The sequence below is a fragment of the Boleophthalmus pectinirostris genome, unplaced genomic scaffold, assembly GCF_026225935.1.
Source record: "Boleophthalmus pectinirostris isolate CB_2022bp ecotype Guang Dong unplaced genomic scaffold, ASM2622593v1 HiC_scaffold_8, whole genome shotgun sequence".
Classification (NCBI taxonomy): domain Eukaryota; kingdom Metazoa; phylum Chordata; class Actinopteri; order Gobiiformes; family Gobiidae; genus Boleophthalmus; species Boleophthalmus pectinirostris.
In genome coordinates, this window is record NW_026571515.1 from 28872756 (window position 1) to 28891847 (window position 19092).

General features: G+C 38.7%; 2 protein-coding genes and 1 long non-coding RNA gene across 4 annotated transcripts; all 3 read right to left on the reverse strand.

Moving 5' to 3' along the window:
* Positions 1 to 54: 54 nt before the first annotated feature.
* On the reverse strand, positions 55 to 1717 carry LOC110164771 (uncharacterized). 2 transcript variants are annotated; one of them, XR_008633736.1, is made up of 3 exons: positions 1643 to 1717; positions 707 to 856; positions 55 to 485 (listed from the first exon to the last, which is right to left on the reverse strand). It is a non-coding gene; the product is annotated as an uncharacterized LOC110164771 (long non-coding RNA). The 2 variants fall into 2 exon arrangements; XR_008633737.1 differs by having other exon boundaries at positions 439 to 474.
* Positions 1718 to 2242: 525 nt separating this feature from the next.
* LOC110156291 (whey acidic protein-like) lies at positions 2243 to 4308 on the reverse strand. Its single transcript, XM_055166218.1, has 5 exons — positions 4209 to 4308; positions 3726 to 3884; positions 3360 to 3506; positions 2894 to 3037; positions 2243 to 2667 (listed from the first exon to the last, which is right to left on the reverse strand). The coding sequence occupies exons 1-5, from the start codon at positions 4270 to 4272 to the stop codon at positions 2501 to 2503; spliced, it is 681 nt and encodes a 226-aa protein (XP_055022193.1). The 5' UTR covers positions 4273 to 4308; the 3' UTR covers positions 2243 to 2500.
* A 10696-nt stretch (positions 4309 to 15004) lies between these two features.
* On the reverse strand, positions 15005 to 16388 carry LOC129412389 (WAP four-disulfide core domain protein 2-like). Its single transcript, XM_055166145.1, has 4 exons — positions 16278 to 16388; positions 15780 to 15938; positions 15397 to 15552; positions 15005 to 15181 (listed from the first exon to the last, which is right to left on the reverse strand). The coding sequence occupies exons 1-4, from the start codon at positions 16339 to 16341 to the stop codon at positions 15015 to 15017; spliced, it is 546 nt and encodes a 181-aa protein (XP_055022120.1). The 5' UTR covers positions 16342 to 16388; the 3' UTR covers positions 15005 to 15014.
* Positions 16389 to 19092: the final 2704 nt, after the last annotated feature.

A 19092-nucleotide genomic window follows, 5' to 3' on the forward strand; every position in this document is an offset into this window, starting at 1 on the left:
GAATGTATTAACTGTTGCAACTACCTTCGATCTAACACAACAACAAACATCCTGTTGAAGTTTGACATCTTTATTAAACAATCAAACTGAAAACAGAGCAGGACAAAAAGCACAGGACATGCATCAACAACATGTAACTATAACTGTTACTGTAGCCATTTCAGGCATTTGCACAATTTTTTCACAATTTTCTCAGCAAAGGTGAGTCTTTTGACAAGCAGGCCTATACGAATAAATAGTTAAAATAAGAGCTATGCAAGTACTTAATTCATGATTCAGGAGATTAACCCTTTTAATGACTGAGCTGATTATTGCAATTTATTTGCCTTTTTGCAATGCTCAGGGCTTGTGCACTGGTACCCACAGCCGCTGTAGCAACATTGTAGTTCCTGTCACAATGGCTATCTGAGGAGCATGTATCATCACACTCGAAGATATGAGGGATCAGATCAGGGCACGTTCCTGGTTTGGACTCTGAAGAGAAACTGTAGAAAAAACAGTGTCAGTGTTTTGTTAAGTTTGCTTTAAATAACTGTAGGCTATATAAAGTGGTTTAGTATTATAAAATAGATTCCATACCACACCCATATTCAGTGACTGCCCATCAATATTATTTCCAAAACATAAATTCAGTTGAAATCAAATAATGATCAGGTATTCTGATTGTATTGGGACAGTCAGTCAAACAAACTGAAGATTGTATTACTTGTTATAACTGGGTCCTGACAGGTTTTTCCACAGCCGTTGGAGCAGCATTTCAAGATGTCATCACAGTCTTGGTCGGAGGTGCAGGAACTGACACAGATCCCAAAACCGTCCGCACTAGGACATTCTCCTCATTTGAGTTTAATCACACCTGTTGTGGATTTCAAAGAAGTTACTACAGACAGACTCCACTTTTGTCCAAAGACACTAGAAACAGAACCTTTGAATGAGTCACTTATAACACTTGGAAATTGTCTTGATCTGTTTTTCATTAAAGCATTTATTAGCTAAATGGTGCACAATGCAACCATCTAGTGGAGGGAACAACTCCATGGAGATCTTGGCCTGTTTTAATTTGGCCCTCTTGCAAGTTTTGGTTACAATAATTATAGCATAGTAATAGAAAACAGCTTATATTTAACAGAAATGTGCATATGAGCAAATGCCTGGATTCAAATATAATTCTCTGGGAGAAAAATAATTGCTGCATAACCTAGAATATTTCACAGAAGAGCATTAAACTCATCTCTCTATGGAGAGCTCTCCAAATTAAATAAAATGACAGATTTTTGTTTTTCTGTAAAACAGTATTTGAATAAACACAAGATGTACAGGTTTAATACATGCATCACGAATTCCGGACTTCCGCTCATCGTGCAATGCATACTGCAAAGGATCCTCCGAAAAAGTGAGCATCAAACCGCCATGTTTGAACCAGAAACAAAAGTGATATGGTTCAAAAGACTTGAAAAGATCGCATCCCATGCTCACTTATTTCAGAAAATCCTTCCCAGTATGCATTGTGCAATGACCGGAAGTCCGAAATTTGTGATGCATGTATCCCAAACTGTGGAAGAATCCAGACCTAATAGTGATCACATCCCTCTGTTCTCTTTCTCGGTTTAAACTTACAGGTGTAGTATTCAAAGTGACTGACCTTCCACAGCAGAGAGCAGAGTCACAAAGGCCAGGGCCACAGTCAGGAGGCAGAGGGCAGAGCACTTCATGTTGTTCACAAGCAGACACAGACACACACACATGTGAAACTCATGTACAGCTTCTATTTATTCACCTGAAGTACAGCATCAGCCGATGCTGGGTCCTTGTGCCCGCCCTGCATTATACAGGAGCATAATGGAACTTTGAAATTAATACTAATAGTAATGACATTAATTTACTCCTATTTCTTTCTCACCTTCCACCTCCCTGTGGTATTAAACCCTGAAACCTAACTCTAGCTGACTAACCACATTAAAACTTCCATCTGTAAGTTTTTTCCTTTTTTTGTTTTTTTACCAGTAGATGTCAAATTTGAAATCTATTTCCCCATCCCCTCACCTGGCCTTTGTTCAGTTTGTGCTTTCTAGTTTTCTTCTGTCAAGCTATCACACTATCACCATCTGATGATGTTATGTGAGAATATAGTTATATAATTATAATATATATATATAGTTATATAATTACAAAGGATAGATTTAAAGACTTAAATGATTAAAATATGAAACTGTTCAAACTAGCACAACAAGAGAGGGGTGTGTCATCTTATGACTTATGTTTATTTAACAAATAAACACAACAGAAGAGTTGGATCACAGGGAATGCAACAACATTTTAATGCAAAAATAACTAGGCTGACAAACAGGTTTATTTATGGCAACTGCACAATGTCTTTGCAAAGTCAGAAAAGAGATGGAGTTTAATAGTCATATATATATATATATATATATAGAGAGAGAGAGAGAGAGAGAGAGAGACAGAGATACATATATAACAGTGCAGTGCTTTGTGATGATTATTATCCTTTCACATTTTCCTGGTTGCCATGTTCAGGGCTCTTACACTCGTAGCCACAGCCGCTGTAGCAGCATTTGAGGTTCTTGTCACATTCGCTGTCGTCAGAGCATTGATCATCACATGTAGTGAAATGGGGGATTGGAGCAGGACAAGATCCTGGTTTGGTTCCTGTGGAGATAAAAACAGAAATAACAGTATTAAAGGTGCACTGTGATTTTTCTGGTGGAGATTCGGCCAAACTCTTAGCTTCCCATAGATGTTATTGATTCATTCATAAAATAAAAATAATAAAATATGCCCTTTGGTGGTTGTTGTTACTGTTTTGATCATGTTTTACATAGTGTATTACATAGCAATCCCAGATGACCAAAACAAACACAGAAGGGTGTCTTACTTATGACTGGCTTTTGACAGGTTTGTCCACAGCCATTGGAGCAGCATTTCAGGTCCTCCTTACAGTCTTGGTCAGAAGTGCATGAATGGATGCAGATCGCAAAGCCGTCTGGAGCAGGGCACAATCCTCGTTTGGGTTTAGGCACTGTGGACATTTAAGAAGTTACAATTAAAATTGTGATTTGGTCACAGATTGGCAGCCTTGCCAATATAGTGTTTATCATTAAAAAGAACATGATCAACTCAAAAAAATGTATGATGGTATAAAAGATTGTATGTACAGAATGTTGAATGTATGTTAGTTTTATAACAAACCAACTTCATTATTATTTTTCAAACAATTAATTCAACTGAAATCAGAATATGATCCGGTGCTTGTATTGTGAAAGAGTATCACTGAACAGTCAATTATCCCTGAGTCATTTTAAATGGCAGGTCAACTAAACAAACACTGAAGGGTGTATTACCCTTGACTGGCTCCTGACAGGTTCGCCCACAGGCGTTGGAGCAGCATTTCAAGTTCCTCTCACAGTCTTGGTCAGAGTTGCATGTATTGATACAGATCCCAAAGCCGTCTGCTCTAGGACACGATCCTGGTTTGGGTTTAGGCACTTCTGTGGACATTTAAGAAGTTAAGAAGAAGAAGTTCATTAAGAAAGCACTCAAATATATTTAAAAAATATTCTTAGTAACCACAAAAAAGTAATTTATACAAAGAGGTGAGGAATGTAGGATAAAAGGATAATGTAGGACTTGATCACTCTCCTTTACTAAGAAACCACAAGCAATAATTTAAAAACAACATCCTCATATATTCCAGGGGGACATGTTACCTCTAAGTTGCTCGTAACACAGGTGCCCACAGCCGGTGTAGCAACACTTCAAGTTCCCCTCACAGTCCTTGTCTGTGGAGCACTGCTCCAGGCAAAGACCAAGCCGACCATCAGTGTTCATAGCACTCACTGGACAAGGTCTATCGTTCTCTGAAGCCACTAAAAACACAATTTTAATGAGAGAAAATGTCATTATATAATTGAATAGCTTTAAGGTGCTCATCTTTTAGGTAGAGGGTTCACCATCTGATTGTCTCCATGGAGATGCTCTTATCTTATAAATTGAATAATGCAATATATACAAATGTTCCAGTTCAATGCATTTGTGATGTAGTAAATCTTACCAAAACAAACAAGTTGATACAACCAGTTGACATTGTGGAAAAATGACACCATATGAAGCTATGTGAGGTCATAGAATTGTGACTATACAACATAGACATTCTACTTTTTCCATTTAAAAGTATATTCAAAGTGACTGACCTTTCAGAGCGGAGAGCAAAGGCACAAAGGCCACAGCCAAGAGGCAGAGGACAGAGCACTTCATGTTGTTCACCACAGACACAGACACGTTAAACTGAGGTACGAGCTTCTATTTATCCACCTAAAGTACAGCCTCAGCATTGAGCTCATATTACACCGTAGTGCCCGCCCTGCATTAAACATGAGCATACAGGGACTTCTTTGGGTGTGGATAAGGTACAACGTCATTAGGATTCCAGTTGTGGATGGGCCACATCAATTGTGGGTGGGCCTTAAATTAAAAACGTCATCAAATCCCTGTTTAACTTAATACGATGACTGACTAATATACTGTTATTAGTGCTGTCATGCGATAAAAAAAATTGAGAGATTAATTAATTATGATCTGTAATTAATTAATCTAATTAATCTCTTTTTAATCTCACCTAAAAATTGCTGAGAAAAGCCTTCAATTTGAGGTATTTTCATTTAAATTCATTATTACATTATTGTGGCAGATCAAAAGACTGATATAGATTAAAAAAAGTGACTTTATAAAGTCATTTATTGTTTAACAAATCTCTCCAATTTGGCTGTTGAGCCCAAGTCTCCATGAATAAGAAACTGTTTGCTGTAAAGTAACAAAGACGAGGAAATCTGAACATAATAACTTTTGTCTACTTAAAGACAATAAAAAGTCCAGTCTTTCCTTAACCATATTAAAAATATTATTGGTAGAGAAATGCTTTATATATGAGATCACTGGTTTTAGTCCTTGTTTTAGTCCTGGTTTAGTCCTGGTTTAGTCCTGGTTTAGACCTGGTTTAGACCTGGTTTAGTCCTAGTTTAGTCCTGGAATGGGTTAGTCCTGGTGTTAGTTCTGGTTTAGTCCTGGTTTTAGTTCTGGTTTTAGTTCTGGTTTAGTCCTGGTTTTAGTTCTGGTTTTAGTTCTGGTTTAGTCCTAGTTTAGTCCTGGTTTAGTCCTGGACTGGGTTAGTCCCGGTTTTAGTCTTGGTGTTAGTTCTGGTTTAGAGGCGAACAGGAGGAAGCGCGGTTTACGCAGTGTATGCGAGAAAACATAAGTGGCGCACGGGAGCACGTCGGTGTCCGCGCAGTGTCTACGGAAGGAAACGTGGTCCGCGCGTTCTCAGGTTAATGACGATGATGAAGGTGTGTGTTTGTGTGTGTTTGTGTGTGTTTGTGTGCGTGTCCCCTCGTGTCACAGGTCACTATAGGTCCTATAGTCTCATAGGCTCATGAGCCTATGCAGGTTGTTTTCACCAGTGACATTTAAGTTGTAGGCGATTTTATATTTGTTATTTTCTTTTATATTTCACATCGGGAGAATAATTTCCAAGACACGAATGTGTTTTTACCTGTGCACTGCTGACTCTGTTCTCCTGGCTCTTCGACCTCGTCCATTGTGTGACTGACGCCGCCAACGTTAACATGACGTTTACATCGCTCTTACTGCGCGCGTTTTGTGTGGGTTTCCGGCAATGAGTGGAATTACCGAAATAAAAAAAATTATAAATGTGTTTTTTTTGTGTGTGTGTGTGTTGTTGTCCCAACAACAAATAAAAAAAGGTTTTATAATAAAGCAACTCGCATACAGAAACAGTAAAGTTAGAGATTAAAAATGAGATTAACGCGATTAAAAACATAACGCGCTAAATATCACTGTAATTAATTAATCGCAATTAACGCGATAATTTGACACCCCTAACTGTTATATTATCTGTGCATAATAGAGATTTGAATAGCTTCATGCTCATTTAAATATTTTGTTGCACCAGGTCAGTCCGTATGAAATCAGCCGTTTTCAAGGAATCTCCCCTATGAGTCATCTCAGATTTGTCTGAAATAATTTTTAAAAAATTCTAAAATCACCAAATGAAAGAATCTCAAATTTTAGCTCAATCCCATGAGTTGTTCCTAAATTATGGCCCGTTGAAATTTTTTTGGAAGCCTTAATTTATAAGCATGTTTGAGAGACCATAACTTCATAAAAAATAGAGCTAAGAAGCTGAAAATGTGTATTATTGTAGATTCTTGGTCATAGATTCAGAATCTGTTGTGGTATCTTTATTAAGAGGGGCGCTGTGGGCCCCCAAATCTCACATTTGGTTTCCGCTTAATTTATTATTTTTTTTTTTTTTCAATTTTTGAGGTCCAAGATCTATTTACTCCAAGCAGATATTTACAAACTAACTGCTGAACTTGAATATTTGAAAGAAGGCCCATTTCTGACAACAATCTCACACTTTTCTGGCGTGGATGGTGTAGAGCCCCAAATATGATCACAGACCAAATGTGATCTTTTTGACCCCTTCTTTGGATCCTCGGTTCCCCATGTGGGCACAGTTTGAAGTTGACGAAAGTAATTTTTTTTATCAGAGAAATTTTGGCATATTTTGATTAGTTTAAAGTAATAAAAATATCTACTATTAACTTCCTTCATTTCAAATGGAATTTTTGAAAATGAGCTCTCACGGGTCATTTTTGGTGGAGATTAGGTACTTTTCCACCAGCGAGTAAGTTTCAATTACCTTTAATAGACTTAAACACTAACTGCTTGTTATAAGGGAAGACAACTGGAGATTATTTGTGGTACGTTGCTTGGAAAAGTGTCATTAATCTTATGAGAAAATTTAACTATTAACTCTGTACAAAATTATGAAAAAAGGTTTGTTTGCATTATTTATTTTATTTTTATTTGAGGAAGATAATTTGTTATCTCACAAAGAAACTGCTTTTCATGGTGAATAAGTAAAGCAACAAAAGTTAAGATAGTATTCATGGAAACTGATCAAAGGCAAATTACAACTGGAATACTCATGGCCTGTTAAATCACAAAGTCTCTGATTTTATAACCATGGCTTTCAGTACCACCATATGTATATTATTTTTGCACAAAAATATTACAAGAAGGCAGTAAAATTAACAAGGAAATATTTGATACTGACATAAAAGTTACCAAAATACAGTAATCTGGTCTGTTGTTTGTTCAACTGCTAGAAATTACATTTTGAAAATTCAGTGTGAAAAAAAACCTCAGCAGAAAATACCAACATACTGGAAAAATCTGCCCATTTTGGTCCCTTTGCCACTTACATGTAGATCAGGGGTACTCACACTTTCTCAGCATGTGAGCTACTTACAAAATGACCAAGTCAAAATGATCTACCTAATTCAAAGCCAAGCAAACTGCACTGAAACACTCTGTGCCCCTTTTTTGGACCCTCACCCACAGTTTGAGAACCCCTTCTTTAAGAGAAATTCCTCTGGCACTTTAAACAAAACTGTGAAAAAAGTGAAGGAAGATTTTTAAACCTGTTTTTTTAAAGTTCCAAACTGGAGTTGCATTCTTTTCTGGTTTTGCAGTGATATTTACCAGCCTCTGCATATTTACCAAACCAAACACACATCGTGACAAACACAGATGCATTTGTGTCGCAGTAGGTCTGTTCTGTAGGTCTGCTCTATGCTGTAGACCTGCTTTGTGCCAACACTGTAACACAAATTTAGACTCGTTTTTGCTTCACATTTCGTCTTGTTCTTCTAATCAGCGCGCACTGCGAAAGGGGCTTGTTTTCGCTGTACGCAGGAAGGAGCGAGAGCGTGAAAAGGCAAGGGGCGGCGTGCTGACCTGAGGCAGATGGACAGGTAGGATGTTTAGGAAGTTTAACCTGCCCTGTGATGCACGCGGGTACACGAGGGCACACGCTGTTGCAGACGAGCCGTGCATAGGGAGCGTGTGTGTTTGTGATGTGCCGTAGAGTCTCTGCGGGTTTCAAATGAGCGCACAGGCTGCACTGAGACGCCCCACACGCTCCTGCACCCCGCTACAAGTTTATTGCCAACAGCAGCGGCCGTAATGAAATATGATCGCACTTGTTGAGTGTCAGACCTTGAGTGAGAGACAAGACCGAGTCCAAACGCGAGTCCGAGACGAGTACTAAGACACGGCGATTTACCCACACGACCTTGGCGATCGACTGGTAGATCGCGATCGACGTATTGAGCACCCTGATGTAGATCATCTGTATTGGTAGCTTGCACCATAAGTGTTCCTAACTACTAATGAACTTTGGAAGTAATGTTTGGATTCTGTCATAATCTGCAGTGTCAAGGTGATAATTTTGTGCTCTTCTTCCCTGAACGTCTGGTACCATAATACAACAGATTATGTGCTGACACGTTACCCTGCATGGTTCTGCTGATGTTCAGGAGGACAGATGAGGGTTCCGTCATTTCGATTTATGAATCTCACATAGACATCACCATGTTCACCTGAACGCTTTCAAATATTCCCAATGAACCACCTGATGTCATAAATACATGTATTGTATTGACCTGGCTGGTACAGAGAGATATCTGGCACAATCTCGTTTTGTATTTCAGATACTGAAACTTCATTACATAAATTATCTTGAGATATTCTCCTCATTTCTAATTTACCATTTGACACCGGAATGAAACTGTGGTGTGATCTAGTACCATTCACAGTCTTTGCCTTGCAGTAGCACTCTTCTAGTTTTGAAGTAAGTTCATGGTTTGTAATGTATTTAGAGCTAGTAAAGAAAAACTTTACATTCTTTATGTTTTGAGAAGCCCGCTCAAACATCTGGAATGCAGTCAATATTTGATTCCTGTCAGTTGTCTGAAGACTGCTCCTTGCAGCCGAGCCTTTTACTGTGCCACCAAAACCATCACAAGCAATGTAACACAAACAATCTCCAATTGTCTTCCCTTATAACAAGCAGTTAGTGTTTAAGTCTATTAAAGGTAACTGAAACTTACTTGCAGGTGAAAAAGTACCTAAGCTCCACCAAAAATGACCCGTGAGATCTCATTTTCAAAATGTCCATTTGAAATGGATTAAGTTAATAGTAGATGTTTTTTATTGTTTTTATTTAAAACTAATCAAAAAATATGCCAAAGTTTCTTTGGTTAAAATTTTCATATTATCAACATCTAACTGTGCCCACAAGGAAAACCGAGGATCCAAAGAAGGGGTCAAAAAGATCACATTTGTTCTGTGACCATATTTGGGGCTCTACACCATCCACATGAAAGCCCAGAAAAGTGTGAGATTGTGGTCCTTCTCTCACATATTCAGGTTCAATGGTTAGTTTGTAAATATCTGCTTGGAGTAAATAGATCTTGGACCTCAAAAATTGCAACAAAAAAATAAATAAAAATGTATAACAAATTCGGAATCTATGAACAAGAATTTACAATAATACAAATTTTCATCTTCCTAGCTCTATTTTTTTATGAAGTTATGGTCTCTCAAACATGCTTATAAATTAAGGCTTCAAAAAAAAGTGAGCATGGCCCCAAAATTTCAACAGGCCATAACCCAGGAACGACTCAAGAGACTGAGCTAAAATTTGAGATTCTTTCATTTGGTAATTTTAGAAATTTTTGGAAATTATTTCAGCCAAATCTGAGACAGCTCATAGGGGAGGGTGGCTAATTTCATATGAACTGACACCACAGTAAAAACTTTTCAGAGCACTTCATGTTGTTCACCACAGACACAGACACGTTAAACTGAGGTACGAGCTTCTATTTATCCACCTAAAGTACAGCCTCAGCATTGAGCTCATATTACGTCATAGTGCCCTCCCTGCATTAAACATGAGCATACCAGGACTTCTTTGGGTGTGAATCAGGCACAATGGCGTTAGAATTCCAATTGTGGATGGGCCACACCAATTGTGGGTGGGCCTTAAGTTAAAAATGTCATCAAATCTCTGTTTAACCTAATAAAATGACTGACTAATATATTCTTATATTATCTGTGCATAATAGAGATTTTAATAGCTTCATGCCCATTTAAATATTTTGTTGCATTATAAAAACTTTCGGTGCATAGAATGGACCTATCTGCGACCTATCGCTCTCCTTGGTTCTGACCAAAAAAAGAGTACTTATAGTATTATAAGGAATGCCAGAAACAGTCCGTTTGGTCACTATTGACTGAAATATATCTATCAAAGCACAATGCACAGCCAGGCTCAAAGTTTACGCAGCAGCACAACCTGTTCCACCATTCACCCCAGCCCCAACAACCAGCCCAACCTGATACACCGGCAGTGTTACCAGATTGGGCGGGTGCCTGCCCAGTTGGGCTTCTTTTGACTACATCAGGTGGGGAGGGAAAGCCTTAGGCGGGCAGATAATATCTGGGGTACTTTCAACAAGTTTGGGTGGTTTTTTGTTTTCACACCATCATACATTTCATTCAATAAATACATCAATGTAATTTAAGGCTGGTGCTACAACCTGGTACAATGCATCTTTCCTGTTAAGGTTAATGTAAATTCTGCACTGTCTCTGTCTTATTAAATAAAATAACTCATGTAAAAGCATGGATTGCACATGTCCTGTAGGATCCGTCCAAGGCATGGTGCAAGTACTGCAAGAGCAAGATACAAGCTCAACTAAGAGACCTCAAAGATCATGCTGAAACAAGTAAGTAAGTCTTTATTTATATAGCGCTTTCACAGACATTTTCTGTCCCCAAAGATGCTTTACACAGCATCATTCATTCAGCATTCATTCATTCACTCTATACCCTGGTGATGGTAAGCTACTATTGTAGCCACAGCTGCCCTGGGGCACACTGACAGAGGCGAGGCTGCCATGTCACTCTGTCTCCTGAATATGAATGTTAGCATTAGGTTGTTCGCTTGGCCAACAAGCTTTGGAGAGGGTAACATCATGAATGATCAGAAGAAAAGGGAACTTCAAATCGCAACATAAGTGGCCTGCCACACGTCAATCAATGCTGTGAATGACCTGTCTGATATAACAGAAGAAGAATTTGGAGAATTCAAAATGCACCGCACAGAGTGAACACCCATTGTATTGGAACTGTTTGTGTTGTTGTTTTCTTCCGGCCTGCTGGGGGGCGCTAGTTGTGATTTTGGTGATATATTTAGCCAGTAGGTGACAAGAAGTAAAACTACTAGCTTGAAAATGTCAGTCAGTCCATGAGGTGTTTTGCGGTTAGATCTGAAACCATCCTCTCATTTCCAGCCCTTTGAGTGGCAATATGAGTAAGTGTTTACATTAAAAATGAATGTTGACAAGTGCATTTGTAGCATTTTGTTGAAGTTTGTAGCATTTTATATTTTATATATATATTTTATATTTGAGATTTGAGTTCCAGTAGTGGTATTTGAGTTGTGTGTATTACTTCTCAGCTAACATTGGCCATTTAATTGTCTATATAATGTAACTTTGATGTACATTGTTGATTTTACAACTTTCTGAATACCCTTTTGTATTTTGTTACAGTTTTACACTTTTTTGCATTAAATCCTGGTCAAAGACAACACCTGCCTGTTCCTTGGAGGAAGTGATGCAAGAGAGAGTTTTAGCTGGCTGTGAATCTCAATTAGGACAAGGGGTCACGTTGAGTGTAACAGTACACCCATCATAAAATCAGTGCTGGTCCTTCACTTTAGATGTGAGCTAAAAAGCGATATAGGTGAGTCCCCATTCTCCCTCTACTTGGATGAGACCACCAATATATTTGTCAATAAACTGCTGTGCATATGCATTAATTATTGATTAATTAAACATGGCAAATTCATCAGCTGGTACCTGGGATTAGTTGAACTGACTAGCGCAAACGCCAGGGTCATCACAGACGTGATACTTACCTTCATGCAAGAGTATGGCCTAAACATTAAAAACATGGTAGGGATTGTCACAGATGAAAGCCCAGAAAAGTGTGAGATTGTTGTCAGAAATGGTCCTTCTCTCACATATTCAGGTTCAATGGTTAGTTTGTAAATATCTGCTTGGAGTAAATAGATCTTGGACCTCAAAAATTGCAAAAAAAATAAAAATAAAAATTTATAACAAATTCGGAATCTATGAACAAGAATTTACAATAATAAAAATTTTCATCTTCCTAGCTCTATTTTTTATGAAGTTATGGTCTCTCAAACATGCTTATAAATTAAGGCTTCAAAAAAAGTGAGCATGGCCCCAAAATTTCAACAGGCCATAACCCAGGAACGACTCAAGAGACTGAGCTAAAATTTGAGATTCTTTCATTTGGTAATTTTAGAAATTTTTGGAAATTATTTCAGCCAAATCTGTGACAGCTTATAGGGGAGGGTGGCTAATTTCATATGAACTGACACCACAGTAAAAACTTTCGGTGCATAGAACGGACCTATCTGCGATCGCTCTCCTTGGTTCTGACCAAAGAAGAGCACGTATAGTATTATAAGGAATGCCAGAAACAGGCATTTTGGTCACTATTAGCTGAACTATATCTATCAAAGCACAACGCACAGCCAAGCGCAAAGTTTATGCAGCAGCACAACCTGTTCCACTGCTCACCCCCAGCCCCAACAACCAGCTTAACCTGATCAAACGACAGTGTTACCAGATTGGGCGGGTGCCTGCCCAATTGGGCTTCTTTTGACTACGTCGGGTGGGGAGGGAAAGCCTTAGGCGGGCAGATAATATCTGGGCTACTTTCAACAAGTATAGGTGTTTTTTGTTTTCACACCATCATACATTTCATTCAATAAATACATCAATATATAGTCTTAAATTGTTCCAATTTAAGACTATATAGCGATGACATCCGGCTGCAGAGCTGGCCAGCAAGATGGGGGACAGCCAAACAGGCCCACATAAGATTAAAAAAACCTTATACATTTCAGAATGTTTACATGCAAACTGCCATGCTACCATTTTTTAAAAGCTAGACAGCATTTTTTGCCAATATCTATAGAACAAAAGGGAAAAGGTAGCTATAGCCTACTTGAAAACTACCGATTCATGACAACACAAGGTGGAATAGAGAATTTTGAGCTTTGAAGATGCAGATACACTAATGAATCAGATTTACTCACAAGAGTCAAATTTGCATAATACAGTACTTTTAAATATGGGTCACTTAAGAAAAATAAAACTAGGTTTTGTGGATTCAAAGTTTGAATAGTTGACTGCACATTATCTCACCCTATGTGGTACAACTAAAAAGCCATATTTGGTCACTGGACATTTGAATGTATTAACTGTTGCAACTACCTTCGATCTAACACAACAACAAACATTCTGTTGAAGTTTGACATCTTTATTAAACAATCAAACTGAAAACAGAGCAGGACAAAAAGCACAGGACATGCATCAACAACATGTAACTGTAACTGTTACTATAAACATTTCAGGTATTTGCACAATTTTTTCACAATTTTCTCAGCAAAGGTGAGTCTTTTGACAAGCAGGCCTATACGAATAAACAGTTAAAATAAGAGCTATGCAAGTACTTAATTCATGATTCAGGAGATTAACCCTTTTAATGACTGAGCTGATTATTGCAATTTATTTGCCTTTTTGCAATGCTCAGGGCTTGTGCACTGGTACCCACAGCCGCTGTAGCAACATTGTAGTTCCTGTCACAATGGCTATCTGAGGAGCATGTATCATCACACTCGAAGATATGAGGGATCAGATCAGGGCACATTCCTGGTTTGGACTCTGAAGAGAAACTGTAGAAAAAACAGTGTCAGTGTTTTGTTAAGTTTGCTTTAAATAACTGTAGGCTATATAAAGTGGTTTAGTATTATAAAATAGATTCCATACCACACCCATATTCAGTGACTGCCCATCAATATTATTTCCAAAACATAAATTCAGTTGAAATCAAATAATGATCAGGTATTCTGATTGTATTGGGACAGTCAGTCAAACAAACTGAAGATTGTATTACTTGTTATAACTGGGTCCTGACAGGTTTTTCCACAGCCGTTGGAGCAGCATTTCAAGATGTCATCACAGTCTTGGTCGGAGGTGCAGGAACTGACACAGATCCCAAAACCGTCTGCACTAGGACATTCTCCTCATTTGAGTTTAATCAAACCTTTTGTCGATTTCAAAGAAGTTACTACAGACAGACTCCACATTTGTCCAAAGACACAAGTCGCAAAGGCCAGGGCCACAATCAGGAGGCAGAGGGCAGAGCACTTCATGTTGTTCACAGGAGACACAGACGCACACACGTGAAACTCATGTACAGCTTCTATCTATTCACCTGAAGTACAGCATCAGCCGATGCTGGGTCCTTGTGCCCGCCCTGCATTATACAGGAGCAAAATGGGACTTTGGGCTTGGATTTGAAAATAATACTAATAGTAATGACATTAATTTACTCTTATGAAAGTTGATTGATTGATGAATTTATTAATCTGAAATTTGATCAAGATTTTATTTCTGTCTCACCTTCAATAGTAATTATGGCAATGTGGCTATTTCTGGCATATTTACATTTATGTTGATTAGTATGCATTGTCCCTTTAAAAAATAAAAAAAATCTAAATCTAAAAAAAAAAAACTAATTAGTGACACTTGGTTTGTTTGTTTTTGGATGCAAATAGTTTTGTATTACTGTGGTATTAAACCCTAAAACCTAACTCCAGCTGACTAACCACATTAAAGCTGTTATTTGTAAGTTTATTTATTTATTTATTTTTTTTGTTTTTTTTACCATTAGATGTTAGTTTTGAAACCTGTTCCCCCCTCCCCTCACCTGGCCTTTGTTCAGGTTGTGCTTTCTGGTCTTCATGCTTTCTGTCAAGCTATCTCACTATGAGACTGCGTTAAAGTAGATAACATCTAATGATGTTAAGTGAGAATACAGCAGGTCAGCCAATATAATTACAAAGGGTAGCTTTAAAGAGTTAAATGATTCAAATATGAAACTGTTCAAAATAGCACAACAAGAGAGAGGTTTGTCATCTTTATTTAACAAATAAATTCAACAGAAAGTTGGATTCTTTGTGATGATTACTATTCTCCCATATTTCCATGGTTGCCATGTTCAGGGCTCTTACACTCATAGCCACAGCCGCTGTAGCAGCATTTGAAGTTCTTGTCACATTCGCTGTCGTCAGAGCATTGATCAAGACACTTAAACACATGGGGGATTGGAGCAGGACAGGATCCTGGTTTGGTTCCTGTGGAGATAAAAAACAGAAATAACAGTATTAAAGGTGCACTGTGATTTTTCTGGTGGAGGGTCGGCCACATCCTTATCTCTGTGGAGATGTTATTGATTCATTCATTGAAAATATGCCCTTTGGTGGTTGTTGTTACTGTTTTGATCATGTTTTACATAATGCATTATATAGTAATCCCAGACGACTGAAACAAACATTAAAGGGTGTATTACTTTTGACTGGCTTCTGACAGGTTCGTCCACAGCGGTTGGAGCAGCATTTCAGGTTGTCCTTACAGTCTTGGTCAGATTTGCAGGTATGGGTACAGTCCACAAAACCCTTTGGTTTAGGACACGATCCTGGTTTGGGTTTAGGCACTTCTGTGGACACTTATGAAGTTAAGAAGAAGAAGAAGAAGAAGTTCATTAAGAAAGCAAATATTTCTAAAAAATATTTAAAAAATATATCTAAAAATATTCTTAGTAACAAGAAAAAAATAATGTATACAAAGAGGTGAGGCAAGGATAACAAAGGATTTGATCACTTAAATTTACTGAGAAACCACAAGCAATACTTTAAAAACAACATCCACATATATTCTTGAGGGTCATGTTACCTCTGAGTGGTTCTTGACACAGGCGATCACAGCCGCTGTAGCAACACTTCAAGTTCCCCTCACAATCTCTGTCTGTGGAGCACTGCTCCCGGCAAAGACCGAGCGGAACATCAACGTTCAGAAAGCTCACTGGACAACGTCCATCTTTCTCTGAAGCCACTAGAAACATATTTTAATGAGAAAAAATTGTCATTATATAAGTGAATAGCTTTAAGGTGCTCATCTTTTAGGTAGAGGGTTCACGATTTGATTGTCTCCATGGAGATGTTACTGTCTTTTTTATGTTTTGCAATAAATTTAATAAATGCAATATATACAAATGTTCCAGTTCAATGCATTTGTGATGTAGTAAATCTTACCAAAACAAACAAGTTGATACAACCAGTTGACATTGTGGAAAAATGACACCATATGAAGCTATGTGAGGTTATAGAATTGTGACTATACAACATAGACATTCTACGTTTTCCATTTAAAAGTATATTCAAAGTGACTGACCTTTCAGAGCGGAGAGCAAAGGCACAAAGGCCACAGCCAAGAGGCAGAGGACAGAGCACTTCATGTTGTTCACCACAGACACAGACACGTTAAACTGAGGTACGAGCTTCTATTTATCCACCTAAAGTACAGCCTCAGCATTGAGCTCATATTACGTCATAGTGCCCTCCCTGCATTAAACATGAGCATACCAGGACTTCTTTGGGTGTGAATCAGGCACAATGGCGTTAGAATTCCAATTGTGGATGGGCCACACCAATTGTGGGTGGGCCTTAAGTTAAAAATGTCATCAAATCCCTGTTTAACCTAATAAAATGACTGACTAATATATTCTTATATTATCTGTGCATAATAGAGATTTGAATAGCTTCATGCCCATTTAAATATTTTGTTGCGTTATAAAAACTTTCGGTGCATAGAATGGACCTATCTGCGACCTATCGCTCTCCTTGGTTCTGACCAAAAAAGAGTACTTATAGTATTATAAGGAATGCCAGAAACAGTCCGTTTGGTCACTATTGACTGAAATATATCTATCAAAGCACAATGCACAGCCAGGCTCAAAGTTTACGCAGCAGCACAACCTGTTCCACCATTCACCCCCAGCCCCAACAACCAGCCCAACCTGATACACCGGCAGTGTTACCAGATTGGGCGGGGTGCCTGCCCAGTTGGGCTTCTTTTGACTACATCAGGTGGGGAGGGAAAGCCTTAGGCGGGCAGATAATATCTGGGGTACTTTCAACAAGTTTGGGTGGTTTTTGTTTTCACACCATCATACATTTCATTCAATAAATACATCAATGTAATTTAAGGCTGGTGCTACAACCTGGTACAATGCATCTTTCCTGTTAAGGTTAATGTAAATTCTGCACTGTCTCTGTCTTATTAAATAAAATAACTCATGTAAAAGCATGGATTGCACATGTCCTGTAGGATCCGTCCAAGGCATGGTGCAAGTACTGCAAGAGCAAGATACAAGCTCAACTAAGAGACCTCAAAGATCATGCTGAAACAAGTAAGTAAGTCTTTATTTATATAGCGCTTTCACAGACATTTTCTGTCCCCAAAGATGCTTTACACAGCATCATTCATTCAGCATTCATTCATTCACTCTATACCCTGGTGATGGTAAGCTACTATTGTAGCCACAGCTGCCCTGGGGCACACTGACAGAGGCGAGGCTGCCATGTCACTCTGTCTCCTGAATATGAATGTTAGCATTAGGTTGTTCGCTTGGCCAACAAGCTTTGGAGAGGGTAACATCATGAATGATCAGAAGAAAAGGGAACTTCAAATCGCAACATAAGTGGCCTGCCACACGTCAATCAATGCTGTGAATGACCTGTCTGATATAACAGAAGAAGAATTTGGAGAATTCAAAATGCACCGCACAGAGTGAACACCCATCATAAAATCAGTGCTGGCCCCTCACTTTAGATGTGAGCTAAAAAGCGATATAGGTGAGTCCCCATTCTCCCTCTACTTGGATGAGACCACCAATATATTTGTCAATAAACTGCTGTGCATATGCATTAATTATTGATTAATTAAACATGGCAAATTCATCAGCTGGTACCTGGGATTAGTTGAACTGACTAGCGCAAACGCCAGGGTCATCACAGACGTGATACTTACCTTCATGCAAGAGTATGGCCTAAACATTAAAAACATGGTAAGGATGGAGCGAGAGTTATGGTAGAAAAAAAATCACGCTGTGTACACTTTCAAAGAAATACTGCCCTATCTAAAATTTATAAAGTATGTTTGGCATTCACTGGATATAGTGGCAAATAAGGCCATGGATCAACTCCTGAGCCATGTCGACTTTATGATAAGGGAAACCTACAACCTACAGTCGCTCAGCCAAGAGACAATCTGACTACATAATTCTCTACAAAACACTTACTGATGGATTGTGCCCACTGAAATTACAGTCACCATGCACTACTCATTGGTTTGGTGTAGCTGACTGTATCGACAGAATTTTACAACAGCGGGATGCGCTGAAGCTGCACTTCAGTGTTGCAGCCAGTGCGGAACAGTGCTACACGGCAAGGCTGCTGAGCAAAATGTACAGTGATCAAGCAAACAGACTTTACATGCACTTCTTTTAGCCAGTCTTGGGGGAAATAAAAACAGTGAATAAGCTCTTTCAACTGGAGAGAGGCAACTCTACAGGTGTCTTTCAGTATCTTGAGAGACTTTACTTGTCCACTCTGCAGAGAATCGCAAAGCCCAGTGTTTTTAGAGTGAACGGCAACTGTCACCTCAGAGAACTCAATCTAATATCAACCAGCATATGCCTCTCCCCTCAACGTGCAGTCTTGGGCACCACATCTCAAGATGAGGTCAGCGTGAGCGCACTGAGCACTGAAAAAAGGAAATAATCTCTGAGAGGTGCTTTGCTTTTATCAAAGAACTGTTGGTGCAATATCAAATGCATTTAACCGAATCGCTGGCTATGCTGCGGAAAATGGAGCTGCTCTTCCCTACGTCAGTGATGTCCACCATAAACAGACCAAGGGTCAGAGAGTTGCTGATGGAGCTTTTTACATGCTCCATTGACATCTTGGACTGTCAGTGGAGAAATGTTGCATCAGCTGGCTTCTCAAGTGACCAGGATAATTACAGGTTTTGGATGGAGACTGAAACTTTCAAAGACGCTGGGGGAAATTCATGTTTTAAAGAACTTGTACTGGGTGCCATCAGATTGCTGTCTCTGCTAATACTCAGTGCCCACATAGAGAGAACATTTTCCCAAGTGGCACTCTTGAAAGATAATGCAAGGAACCGTATGAGACTTTCCATTTTG